At 33.5% G+C, this 13,574-nt stretch overlaps 1 protein-coding gene across 1 annotated transcript; it reads right to left on the bottom strand.

The window, feature by feature from the left end:
* Positions 1-1,959: 1,959 nt before the first annotated feature.
* On the bottom strand, positions 1,960-5,343 carry CM3 (chorismate mutase 3). The gene is made up of 6 exons (XM_006844803.4): positions 5,135-5,343; positions 4,436-4,658; positions 4,263-4,349; positions 3,879-4,022; positions 2,549-2,641; positions 1,960-2,442 (listed from the first exon to the last, which is right to left on the bottom strand). The coding sequence occupies exons 1-6, from the start codon at positions 5,314-5,316 to the stop codon at positions 2,185-2,187; spliced, it is 987 nt and encodes a 328-aa protein (XP_006844866.1). The 5' UTR covers positions 5,317-5,343; the 3' UTR covers positions 1,960-2,184.
* Between the last annotated feature and the right edge of the window lie 8,231 nt (positions 5,344-13,574).

Here is a 13,574-nt window from a genome sequence, read left to right as displayed (position 1 = left end):
TTATGAATAACTTTTTTAGATAAGAAAACCATATTCGACTCGATTCAAAACAGAGGTTACCAAAGAATATTTTGGAAATAAAATAAAATAAATAGAAAAGGTGGCATTGAAATAAAATTTTAAATAGGGAAAAGTTTTTATAGAGCTGAGGCTCTAAACAATCAAATTTGAGCCTATCTTAAAAAATTCATTAGAAGAGGTTGTTTTGATGCCCAAATATCTACAAATTGATCATCTCAACATCCAGATGCATGGACATGAGAAAAAAATGAATTGCAGTCTTGGAAAATAGTATATTTTCTAATGTATTTTTTTATCATCAATTTTCAAGATTTTCAAGTTTTCATAGATATGTCGGTCTTCACTATTTTTTAAGCTTTAACTCTATAAATAAATATAAAATTATATTTTAAGGCCATCACAATTATTTTCAATATTTAAACCACATTTCTGGATACTATTTGAAGGTATACTCTAATTTGATTGTTTGGAGCCTCGCTCTATATTAACCGCACCCTTTTAAATATCCTGATATATTTGTGTTTCCAAAAATAAAAAATAGAGAGATTACTGGTCTTTGATGTTGGGTGGAGCGGGAGATTATATTGGTGGAAAGATTAATTGAAGTATCTACGTTTCAAGGAGGCAGAAACTTTTAACAAAATAATATTTGAACGGTTTTGATTTTTAAAAATTTCAAAAGCTCATGACCTATATTAATAGTTACAAGCGGTGAGGGTATGACAAATTAAAAGGGTGGATTCCACAAATAACATGTTCAGAGCCACTTTTTTTCGTTACTGTTTAATTCTACGTCGTAATAGTCTATCCATGACAGAAATGAAACTCAAGACATTATATTGTGGAGCCCTATCATCTTGACGATACAACCATGAGCTCATTCCTAGTATGAAAATTTAATTTATATGGTTCATAGTAGTGATTTTTTAAAAAAATATCGGGTTGGCATAGATTCGCCTGCTTCGATATGGGAATTGATCACCCTGATCCAATTCAACCTGTACATAGGAAAAAGGTCGAGTCCAGAAAAAAACCAAAGGTCCCACAAAGTAAAATGGAGATTTGGATTACCGATTCACGGTTTTTGGCCGGTTCACTATTTTTTCGCAGGTTCATTGTTTTTTCTGCACAATAAAATGGCGATCTGAACTATTGATTCACTAATCTGAATTGGTTTTTAAGGTGCCCAAGTCCGCGCTTTTTAAATCATTGGTTCATAATATAAAATACTCTTTGACCATCTATATAATTAAAAAATCCGAAGTACTTTAAAGTGTGGTGGTTTGCAAATGGCGGACCATCCAGATTAGTGGGACCGCATAAATTTCACATGTCCTTTCAGACATTGTCAAATCTGCCGCCTAATTGAAATAGACAATATAAATTACCAGCCCAACCTTTACACGTGAGGTGGTCATCTTATATAAACTTTTTTTATTAAGTCCATATCTAATAATACTTGTTAATGAAAAAAAAATGCCTATTTTTGTTAAAAGTGTCAAGTTAATCCGGCATTTTATCCAAAATAAAATGGGCTCTAATTGATCCAAGACAAAAAAAGGCAATAGAAAATTACTGAGTCGGTGCACAATGGGTAGACCTTGTAAACTTAATGGGAGACATCTTGGTTTCAAACCTCATCTGTGCGCTTTCATTCTTCCCCATATGTGTAGCCAAAAAGTTATACATGTCAAAAATGGTGGAAAGAAAATGGTATTTAACCCTTCCATTGAGGAAAAAGCTTCAAAATACCTTAATATCTTTTTCCTTAATGATTATGTACAGTGCTGAAACAAAGTCATGGAAATTTTTTACCAGTGTGCATTGAATTCCCTTCTTCATGATTTACCACTCTATTTTCATATGGCATTTTATCTGGTCTGAATATTTAGAATCTGTCTCCCCAGGATTGAGGTTTACAGAGAGAGTGTGTGCGTGTTTTCAGTAAAAAGGGGTATTTATTCATAAAGAAAAAGGAGCATGCATATGAACACCTTTATTTATTTACATTGAACAGCACTCCTTGAAATTCACTCTTGCATTAGGAAAACACTCTATAGCTTCAAAGCATTTGAAGTTTAACTAAGAAATCACTCACAACTGTACTAGAACTGCCAACTTCTCTTGTTTAGAACTTCCTTTTTTTTTTTTAATGCTTAGTGCTTAGTCCAGCCTTCTAAGCAGGTATAAGACCTGAACTTCCTTAGTTAAAGGCATTATCCAGTCCTCATAAAGGGAAGCAACCAAGGTTGGGTCTATTTTGCGATTTGATTCATTTTCATCTTTCTCACCATTAACCCATAATTGCTTCTTGCTTGGCTCAACCTCTTGCCCATAAATCTTTGCCTTCTCCTCCACCCTCTCCTTGACTGCTTTCTCAACCTTCTCATAAGTTAAAAGATGGAGCAATAGGTCACCATCCTGTGAAATTCATGATCAAATATTTATTAAAGTTCGAGGAAAGGAAAATAATTTTGAGAGAGAGAGAGAGAGAGGGGAATGAGATGTTTGAAGAGAAATGGAGTACTTTTGCTCGGATTGCAGACTCGTAGACGATAGGGGCATCCTTGAATTTTGCCTCTGCGACGAACTTGCCATAGTGCATTCTCTTAGAGAGTGCCTGCAAGAAGGGGAGTAGTAAGGAGCCACACAGTGGTTAGATGGCATGGACTCTCTCTCTCCAAGAAAAAAAGAAAAGAACATGAAAAAGAGGCGGCAATTCTACTTATTGCAAGGACTAAGGCATGATGTTACTGGACACTAAACCCCAAGATAATTAGCCTGGCATAAGAGATAAGTATGCTCCCTTGAATCAGTTAAGGGTGCTCCCCTAAATCAGCTTATTTTAATTCATTCAGCATTCTAGAAATGAGAACAAATGTATTTTAGCAAATTTTCAAATCTGAGCCCTGTGACAGGTACTTTGTTTGTAGTCGAAAATCATAAGCCCTCCATTTTCCTAGCTCCAGTTGGCAATTGCTATGTTTGGCTGCTTATACATAATAAAACTTGTTATTCGCCACCATTTTTACAATTTATTGTTCGAAGTTCGAACGTTTCACCTTGCTATTTGTAGAACTTATCATTCGAACGTATTGCCATGCCACTTTGTAGTTCGTTGTTCGAACGTGTCGTTTTTTTATTATTATGACCTATTTTTCAATCGTATCGCCGTGCCACTTTTACAGTTTATTATCAGAACGTGTCACCTTGCTATCGTTACATTCTGTTCTTCGAACATGTCGCCGGGCCATTTTTAGTTGCATGCTACTACTGACTTGGAAATAAGTTTCTGGAAATAAAAAAACTGAAATGGAGATTTAGTGAAAGAATTTTACAATACAAAATATCAAACCTACAAAAAATATGAATGGGAAGAAGTAGTACAGACATTTAGAGGAAAAGAGTACCAATTGCATATTGGGTCACTAGTAAGAAAACAGGGGCCACAAAAGAAAAGAGAAAAGATAGAGAGAGCAAAACTAAGAGACTTGTGCAATGCAGAAATTAGATCTGCAAAAATAAGAATGAGAAGAGGAAGAAGACAATGAGAGGAAATGAGTAACTTAAGAAAACCGTCATCAGTAGCCAAAAGAAAAGAACTACAAATGAAGAAAGAAAATAACAGATTGAAAGGTAAAAATCAAATGATTGTACAACACAACAATTAAATCTACAAAAATAAGTATGAGAGGAAGAAAACATTACCAGGAATACAATAAACTTAACAAAAAAAAAAAAAAAGGCAAATATTATCACAAGTAAAAATAAAATAAACAAAATTAAATAAATACTTAAATAGATAAAACAACCCATAAAAGAAAAGGATAAGTGATTCAGAGAAAAAGAGTGAATACCTGCAAGCAAATTGTATCACAAACTGCGGCGGATCCCAAATTTCCATCCTCTCCCTGCTTGACCAGTCTAGGAAGAAGATCAGTGAAATACATAGTCCAGATCTTTTTGTTTATATTAATGGAATCAGCAGCTGGGTGCAAAACCTGATAGAAAAATTAGGAACCCACATTTCATTAAGGGGACTCAACAATAAGTTGCTGCTGCTGCTGCTGCTCTCTCTCTCTCTCTCTCTCTCTCTCTCTCTCTCTCTCAATCATGTCTGATACAGTTCTCCAATGAAAATATTTGCTAGCTAATAGATGTTATGGCTTAAGATCTGAATAATTGAAAAGAGTGTTTGTTGTGTGTGTGTGTGTGAGAGAGAGAGAGAGAGAGAGAGATACCTGTGGGTACTGCAGAGGAGGCAACAGAGGATCAGGCAAATCCTCTGTAAAGAAGGGATGCTCATCTGGGCTCTTGTATCTTCCCATCTGATCAATTGGAATCATGAAACTGATCAATAAAACAGCAAAGCTAAAACGAATTTGAACAAATTCACATTTTCTTTCAGTTTTACCTGTGCATGAAGCCTTTCAGTCTCTCTGACCATGTACTCAACCAGAGAGCCTTGAAACCCATCAATGGAGAAGGCTCTAGGATTGTAAGTCTCTGCATTATAGCGATACTGAGCCCTCTCAAGAAGGCTGAAAATTATGCTATCCTCTTGTCTGATCAAAGAGTGCCTTATATTGTCAAGAGTCAGGATTTCACTCTCATCTACCCTTTTCTTCTTCTCCAACCTATAATGAAATATAGAGAAGGCACAAAATGAGACAGAGATAGGGGGCTAATGGCTCTGTGAGTTTATTATTCGATTTGATTTTGGCCTTTGCTCTCTCCCTCTGAGCTTTTATGAACAGAGAGAGAAAACCCAAAGTCAAATTGCTTCCATTTTTGCAGTTTCATACAGATAATGAGAGGAAGAGAGAGAGAGAGAGAAGGTAATGACCATGGAGATCATAAGTTCATGATTCATTTTTATTTTGTGCTTTTGCTCTATCCCCTGAGATTTTTATGAACTAAGAAAGAAAACCCAAATTAAAAATGCTCTCATTTTTGCAGTTTTGGAGAGATCATGCCGAGAAATGAAGATTTGCTGGATGCAAGAAAAGTAAAAACCCAAATTGAATTACAAAAACAGCCCCAACAAGGAGAATGAAACCCATGATCCAATTTGAAAAACTGCACTGAATGCCCGATCAAAATGCTGAAGTACCTGTAAGGAGAAGTTGCATATGCTCCAATGGGCTGAACCTGATTTGTTGCAGAAGCTGAAACTTTGAAACAAGACCATGGTTTTTGCCTATTTTGAGAAACCCAAAAGCAGTTGGACTTGAATAGTTTGGGAAGATGGGTGGTTTGGATGCTTGGAGATGGAAGCAATAGCTTAAGATCCATTCTTGATCAAGAGGAGGCTTGGAGCTTTGATGGGTAGAGAGAGAGCCTTGGAACTCTGATGGGTAGAGAGAGAGCCTTGGAACTCTGATGGGTAGAGAGAGAAAAGTAGTTTCAGAGGGGAGAAATAGAGGACTAAGAATACGATGAGAGAAGGAGAAGAATACTTTGAAAAAAAGTGGGTTTGGTGGAGGGAACGTCGCTTGTGGTAGGTGGCAATACCAGGTGAGTCAACAGATAGAAATGACGATACAAATAATTATTACTCTCTCTCTCTCTAACCATCTTTCTTTCTCTCTCTTCATTCCGTCTAACCACGAATGTCTCCCGAACTATTGTTTCATGCGGGCTGGACCGAATTTCTACAGTTGGCTGTTCAGATTCATATTCATGATCTCCATAGTTGGCTGTTCAGATTCATATTCATGATCTCCATGTTAAAGATTTCATATTCATTATCTCCATGATTTTCATATTCATATTCATGATCTTCATGATCTCCAGATTCATATTCATGATGAATATATTTATTGCTAAGCCCCCAAGTAAAATTTTATGTTCTCTTACAGTAAGGATCAAACTATATTTAAAAACTATATTTATTGCTAAGCCCCCAAGTGAAATTTTATATTCTCTGTCAGTAAAAATTGAACTATATTTAAAAATATATTTATTGTCAAGCCCCCAAGTAAAATTTTATGTTCTCTGACAGTGAGGATCAAACTATATTTAAAAATATATTTATTGCTACGCCCCCAAGTGAAATTTTATATTCTCTGATAGTAAAGGAACAAACTATATTTAAAAATATATTTATTGCCAAGCCCCCAAGTAAAATTTTATAGTATCTGACGGTAAGGATCAAACTATATTTAAAAATATATTATTGCCATGCCTCCAAATAAAATTTATATTCTCTGGCAGTAGGGGTCAAACTATATTTAAAAATATATTTATTGCCTAGGCCCCATTTTTACTTGGGAAAGCTTTCTATGTCTCCCTACAACATAAAAGATCTATCCTCCCCTTTATCCAACCATCCATTTTTAATGGAGGGCTAAGATGCCCCAATCACAATGTCATGTCTCTACACTATTTTATTTTTAATTTTTTTCTATGAATTATTTTGACACCAAATTTTGAAAGTCCATTCCTCTATTAAACTCGTACTAACGAAAAATATAAAAAAAAAATATTTTCAATAAAATAAAATGACCAAATACTCTTGAAAGTTTTAAGAGGTATTTTGGTCATTATTTTTTTATCGAAAAATTATTGTTAATATTTTTTATAGATGCGCCCCAATGGGAAGATTGCACGTACCAAATTTCATATTCTGAAAATGTGTATTAACAAAACTAAAAATAAAATCCTTTGAGACGTCGGATCTAAGATCAAATGGTGAGTGGCTCTCTTGATAAAAAATGGACAGCTGGATGGTAGGGGAAGGATAGAACTTCTATGTTGTAGGGGAAACATAGAAAGCTTTCCCATTTTACAATATGAAGGTTGGCCGCACGCTACCATGTTCATTTCTCTCTTTCTGCTCCATCTCTCTAGCCACTGGTCGTCTACATGAGAAGCCAGAAAAATTAGAATATAAATTTACTTGTGCTCAATAAATTACCAGTTTCTTTTTTGGGTGCAGTTGACATACGTATGCATCTGTAGCTGTAGAGGTAAGGTACACCTTCAAATTTTATCATGGTATATAATTTTGATGTAAAATATTCTTAGGATTATCTCAAATTTTATATTTAATTATAAAATTTTAAATTTCAAAAATAGTTAAAATCAAATAGATTTATAAACATATATAAATCTTAAAAATGGACGGTGTAGATAATATGTTGTAAAATCCATTATTTCTGAGACTCAAAATCTTTTTATTTTTCATGGTCATACATCTTGATATCGAGATGATCAATCAAAGGGTTTTTCAACATTAAAACTACTTTTTCCAACGGATTTTTGAGGTGCATCCGTAGTTTTACATTATAAGGTTGTATCCTTAGATAAACTTTTTCCTTCTTTTTTTCCTCCCACAAGTTTTTGGTAAATGTATCTAAGTTGGAAAAACTTTGTGTAAGGTTGCAACCTTATACTGCTGAGGAAAGGCCATCTCAAAAATCCTACAGTGGAGAGTGTTCCCACATAGGAGAACCTTCCAATTGATAATCCCAATCTTGAGATGAATAGACATAAAGAAAAAACAGAATTTCAAGTTCAAAAAATCATACATATGGTAAAGAATCATCTGGACCGTTTGTTTTCAAGATTTTCAAATGTTTATCGATCTGCTCGATCTATACCATTTTTTAAATTTTGAAACCATCATAAAATTATCAACGCCGAAACGACATCTCCAAGCAAATTTTATAGGTGCATCTGACTTCTCACCCATCTAAGTTACCTTTTCTACAAATAATTGGAGAAATTGTTAACTCAATTACTGACCTAACAGTATTAGTTCAATGCGTCTTTTTTCATTTTTTATTTTTTTTGACAATGAAGGCTCATATTTAATCTTCATAACCATACATTTCATGTGACTATGAATAGATTTGCTTCTCGGGCATGAGCATATTGTGCATTCGCTCCCTTAGGTAAAACTCTCGGTAGAAATATGTTATAAATCCCAATCTTTGGGGATGTAGCCTCTACAATCGAACAAATATTCTTAGAGGGAAAAAAAACTAAATAGGAACTCTGTGTACCCCCAAAAAATTAACGACCAAATATTGAATAGAAACTATCGAATTTTCAAATGGCAGGTGTTCAAAAACTTGAAACCCAATTTTTTTCCTTAAAAATAATCACTGGATGACTAAGATAGATTCCAAAATTTTAGATCAAGAAATCGTCCTGACTTATTTATTTGCTTGAGAGAGTTTTTGGACAGTATGCTCCCATGAGAGCACGCTATATGCACTCTTTTGTCTGTGAGTCATCTTTGTATAGAGCTTACGCTTTAAACGACCAAATCAAAGCCTACATGTCGAGAAATGTGGTTTTACTAGTGGAAATCTTTGTGATAGTCTTAAAATATATTTCCATATTTATTTATAAAGTTTAATTTTTCAAAAATAGTGTAGATTGACATATTTATGAAAACTTGAAAATCTTAAAAATTGACGGTCTAAAAATGCGTTACAAAATACATTATTTCCAAAATTTGAAATCCATTTTCTTCTTATGTCCATGCATCTTGATGTCGAGATGATCATTTTAAAGATATTTGGGCATCAAAACAACTTCTTGAACTTTTTGAGGTGAGTTTAAATTTGATTGTTTAGAGCCTCGGCTCTATATAAACTTTTCCCTTTATGGATTGATGCCACAAGATGAATGTTCATGTACTCCCTCAAGCAAAAATCCACCTTGTATTAACTTTAGGACCTTAAATTTTTAGGATGATAACTTTTTCAACCAATAGATTATTCTTAATAAAAAAATCCTAATTGCCCCCTCTATGCACTTGAAAAAATAATGCTTTGAGGATAAGCATCTAGTAGTTCTTAAGTGGCACCCAAAATTTGAGATTAAAATAATCCTCCCAAGTAAGTCTTCTGAACGAGAGAGTAGAAGTGAAGTATGCTCCCTAGGATGCGCAGTGTGCATGCTTTTTATTGATAAGAAAAATTAAAAACATGAACATCTATTGGATTGGTGGAAAAATAGAATTGAATGATGAAAATAGTGATTTGATTGATGATGAAGAAAAGTAATTCCTGGTTCGGCTCTCAACCTCAACAACAGAAAAATTGATTAATCAAATTCTAATGGAGTCTGACTCAGCAATCATTTGTAAAAAGAATTACTATAGTTATATTAAAGTTCGAGTATTAAAAATCAAATATAGTGCTGCTACATTGACCATCATATTGGCCAAGATTCAGGCTGAGTTATTGTCTTACTATTGTTCCAAATGATGAAAAAGTTAAAATATAGAAATGTAGACTATTTATACATTGCAGTTACAATTGTTATTGTATGTTAGATTCTAATTCGGGCGGTCGAGAGCATCGAGTCCAAAATAATTTTTTTCAATTGTCAGGGTACACTTCAATCTTTCAGATATCATATGTCATAATTAAGAGTGATAGCAACTTACTTAAAGTAAATAATTTTATAGTATACAATCCCTAGAATATACATTAGTGAAAAGACCGGTTGCTCATGCAGGAGCGTACTGTATATTTGCTCCCTCAAGGTTAGACTCATGTTGGGTTTATTTTTTATATATCCCAATTTTGGGGATGTAGCCCCCAATCTAAATAATCTAAAAATAAATATAAATAAATAAATAAACATGACTTTTAATGGCCCTAAAAACTTAACATCCAAGGATTGAACAAGAACCTGCCAATTTTTGAAGGGCAAGATTTAGGTGTTCAAGAACTTAAAATCCAAATCTTGTTCTTTGAAATTAAACATTTGATGATACTTAAATGGATCCCAAAATTTTAGATAAATAAAAATCTCCAGAGTTATTCTTTTGCCCAAGTATTATTCTTTTGCACGCTCTACACATTATTCACACTAAAATAACTTGAATATTTGCTATATTAGGGGGAAATTTTGCGTGATTGGTGTCCTTTACTACTACAGCAGTGGTAGAAGCTCTAAAACCATCCATTTGTGCACTGATTAAAATAGATATTTTTTTATTTTTTTTGAAAGCAAATGACAGAATTGATTTTCCCAATGAATAATTGTAAGACAAATATTATCTTATGCAAAACTTGTTTGAACTTATGGAGTTTTGAAAGCAAACTATTGTTTCCATGAAAAAAAAGATTATTTACTTAGCTTCTTGTTTTTTTTGGGTAATTCAATGGGATGATGGGCCTACACGTTTTTTAAATCGTTGGCGATTTTTTTAAACGTTAGGTGAAAATGAAAACCTAACCCTTAGCTGGTGTGTTTTAACTCCCTCGGGCATGGTGTGTTTTAATTCCCTAAGGCGAAATACACTTTAGAAAGGATGTAACCTACCCAACCTTGAGATCAACCATAAATAAGTAAATATACATTCTAAAAGGGAAAAAATTTATATAATATTGCAACCTTAAAATGTAAAATTAAAGGTGCATGTTTACAAAAGGTTGTTTGGATGTTGGAAAACCCTCTAATTGATCATCTCGATTCTATGAATAAGAAAGGAAAAAATGATTTCAAACGCGTAAAATAGTGTATATTGCAACACAGTGTCTGGACTGTCTATTTTTAAGATTTTTATGTTTTTATAGATCTACTTAATTTGAACGATTTTTGGAGTTTAAAATTTTACGATTAGAGATGAAAATAGATTTTTAAACCATCCCAAGAATTTTTTATATCAAAATTACATCTATCATAAAATTTAGAGATGTGCCTTAATTGGATTGTTTAATATTGCAACCTCATGGAAATCACACCCTTCTAAAACTGCCTAAGAAAAACCACACCCAAGTATTGAACATAAACCTAATATTTGATAGTCACATCTACATTATGAGAACTTAAACTTATTTTTCTTCTTTTCTTTGAAATCACTCAACAAATGATTTAAAAATCGAACCCAAAATTTCAAGTCAAGAAACTAACCATAACCAGGTAACTTGCCCTAGGGAGCAAATGTACAGTATTGTAACAATTCTAAAAATTTCAAAAAAAAAAAAAAAAAAGAAGGGAGAAAAGATGCTTTTAAATAGGTGATGGTCTGATTGAGTATAATGGTCCTTGGGGACTATCACTATTTTCAAAACTTTTTACTTGGTTTAAACTTTTGCTGCTGCTTTTGTTTGCAGCCTTTGCAGTTGCTGCTTACAGCTGGCAACGTCCTTTAGCGGACGTGGTTTTCGTATGTTAAAAGCAGACGCTTAACGCGACACCTCAAGTATGAGGTAGAGCGTAATAAAATATTATAATAATACGTTATAAGAATTTAAATAGGGGAGGCGAGCACTCCCACCCTAGAAAATTTTGAGATCTCTCTTTCTCTCTGATCGAAACACAGTGAACTCCTCTCTTGAACCGAATTTTTATCGGAAGCTCCCTCTCAAATATTTGTGAGTAAGTGACATTGTTTTTCTGAAAAATAGTCTATTTTTTAATAAATAGTGATATTTCCGTCTAGGATCTTTATTTTATCAGTTTTATGTGTAAGTGACATCGTTTTCCTGAAAATTAGTCTATTTTTTTATAAATAGTGATATTTCCGTCTAGGATCTTTATTTTATCAGTTTTATGTGTAAGTGACATCATTGTCTCGAAAAATAATCCATTCTTTTTAAAAATAAAATGAAATAATTATTTCTGCTTAGTATCATGAATTTCAGGTGCGAAAAATTTTATGCGCACGTGACCTCATTATCTTGAAAAATAATCTTTTTAATAAAAATTGTGATATTTTATCTATGTTAGAAATTTTGAATGCTTTAAATTAGAAAAATAAATTTATTTATTTTTCTTGTTTATTGTTAGAAATAAATTGTGATATTTCCTTCTATTGTTTTGAATATTTAGACATTGAAAAATTCATGTGCAAATGACTGCCTTATTATTTAAAAATTGACTTTTTTGCAGTTGATTATAATATTGTTGTGAAATGTTTATTTGTGGATTGATATCCCATAAATTGTGATAATTCCGTATTCTTGAATTTCTGTAAGAGTTTTTCTATACATATTAAATTGGCAATTATGCTAGAATGCCTTCACAAACTGCTACCTTTCTAAATTTGAGCCCAAAATATTTGATTGGTTTTTTTGAAATATTATAGAGAGTGACTGTTATTAATGGTTTAAGTGAAATTCATATTGATGGTTTCAGTGATATGTTGAGTACATGATATTGCTGTTTTCGAATGTTTAAAGAGATTTAGAAATAATTTAAGTATGCAAGTGGACTCATCCGGTACGCCGATGAGGTATAAGTGGACCTATCTGGGACGCCGATAGGGATTATGTGAATTCATCCGGTACGCCGGTGAGGTATAAGTGGACCTGCAGGGATTAAGTGGACCTATCTGGGACGCCGATAGGGATTAAGTGGACCCATCAGGACGCTGATGGGGTATATAGGTGATCTACTTGGGACGCCAGTAGGGTATTTTGTGAAATCCTTTGAATTATATACTGCCGTTAAAAGTGTTATAAGCATTTCAATTACTCGGATTATACTTAATTATGAAAGTGAAACTGTTGATACATTTCTGTTAATAGATCTCATTTTGGAAAATACTGATATCTTTCAATCATGATTATTTTTAGGATTATGATGATCACTTACTGAGTAGCCAAACTCATCAAACTATGGTAAACATTTTTCAAGATAACTGCGGATTCATTTTGAGTACTAGTCAAGATCAACCTTGGAAGATACTGTTGTTGTACTAGCTTTCTTTATTTACTTTGTAAGACCTCGTCACTGTAAATTTGTCCTATCAATAGATGTATATATGTTTTGTCTGTCACATCTCAGGAATAACAGTATTGTAAATTCTTAGGGTGTGACAACTATCGTATCAGAGCAATAGAATAGCTGCAGCCAATATGGAAGGAATTCACAAAGCCTTGGAAAATATGGTTGCTTTAATGCAACATCAGATGGAAAACAACAATCCACCCAGGCAGTCAATTAAAGGAAATGGTGGGAGTAGTATCGAACAATTTAAGAAATTGAACCCACCTTCTTTTAAGGGTGCTGTAAACCCACTGGAAGCCGAGGGATGGATTATGCAATTGGAGAAAATATTCGAGGTAATAGAATGTCCTGATGATAGGAAAGTGACCTTGACAGTCTTTATGTTAAAAGGTGAAACACAACACTGGTGGCGAATGGCAAAAGGAGTATTGGTCAAAGAAAATAAAACCTTGACTTGGGAAGTATTTCTAGAGGCATTTAATGAAAAATATTTCCCAAATTTTATTCGAGACAAAAAAAAAATAGAATTTCTAGAATTAATCCAAGGAAATAGGACAGTAGCACAGTACGAGGCCAAGTTTACTGAATTGGTCAGGTTTGCACCACATATGATTAACAATGAGGCAAGAAAGGTGAAGAAATTTGAAAGGGGTCTCAGGCCAGCTATTAAAAGCAGAATATCAGTCTTGAAATTAAGAACTTATGCTGAAATAGTGGATCGTGCCCAAATTGTCGAAAAAGATTTTGAAGATTACCAAAAGACGAAAAATCAGAACAGTCATGTTAGACCTACATCATCTAATCGACAACAGTTTGAAAGGCCAAACAAGAAGCCAAGGCCCTCACCATTT

The sequence above is a fragment of the Amborella trichopoda genome, chromosome 10, assembly GCF_054954075.1.
Source record: "Amborella trichopoda isolate Santa Cruz 75 chromosome 10, AtrichopodaSantaCruz75HAP2 v2.0, whole genome shotgun sequence".
Lineage (NCBI taxonomy): Eukaryota > Viridiplantae > Streptophyta > Magnoliopsida > Amborellales > Amborellaceae > Amborella > Amborella trichopoda.
Note: the sequence above shows the minus strand (reverse complement) of the source record. Positions and strands in the feature narration are given on the sequence as shown.

Coding starts and splice junctions, on each gene's coding strand:
- CM3 (XM_006844803.4), bottom strand. CDS start 5,316: ATGGATCTTAAGCTATTGCTTCCATCTCCAAGCATCCAAACCACCCAT. Junction 4,023..4,262: donor CTCCTCTGCAGTACCCACAG/GTATCTCTCTCT, acceptor TTTTTCTATCAG/GTTTTGCACCCAGCTGCTGA. Junction 2,642..3,878: donor GTGATACAATTTGCTTGCAG/GTATTCACTCTT, acceptor CCCTTCTTGCAG/GCACTCTCTAAGAGAATGCA.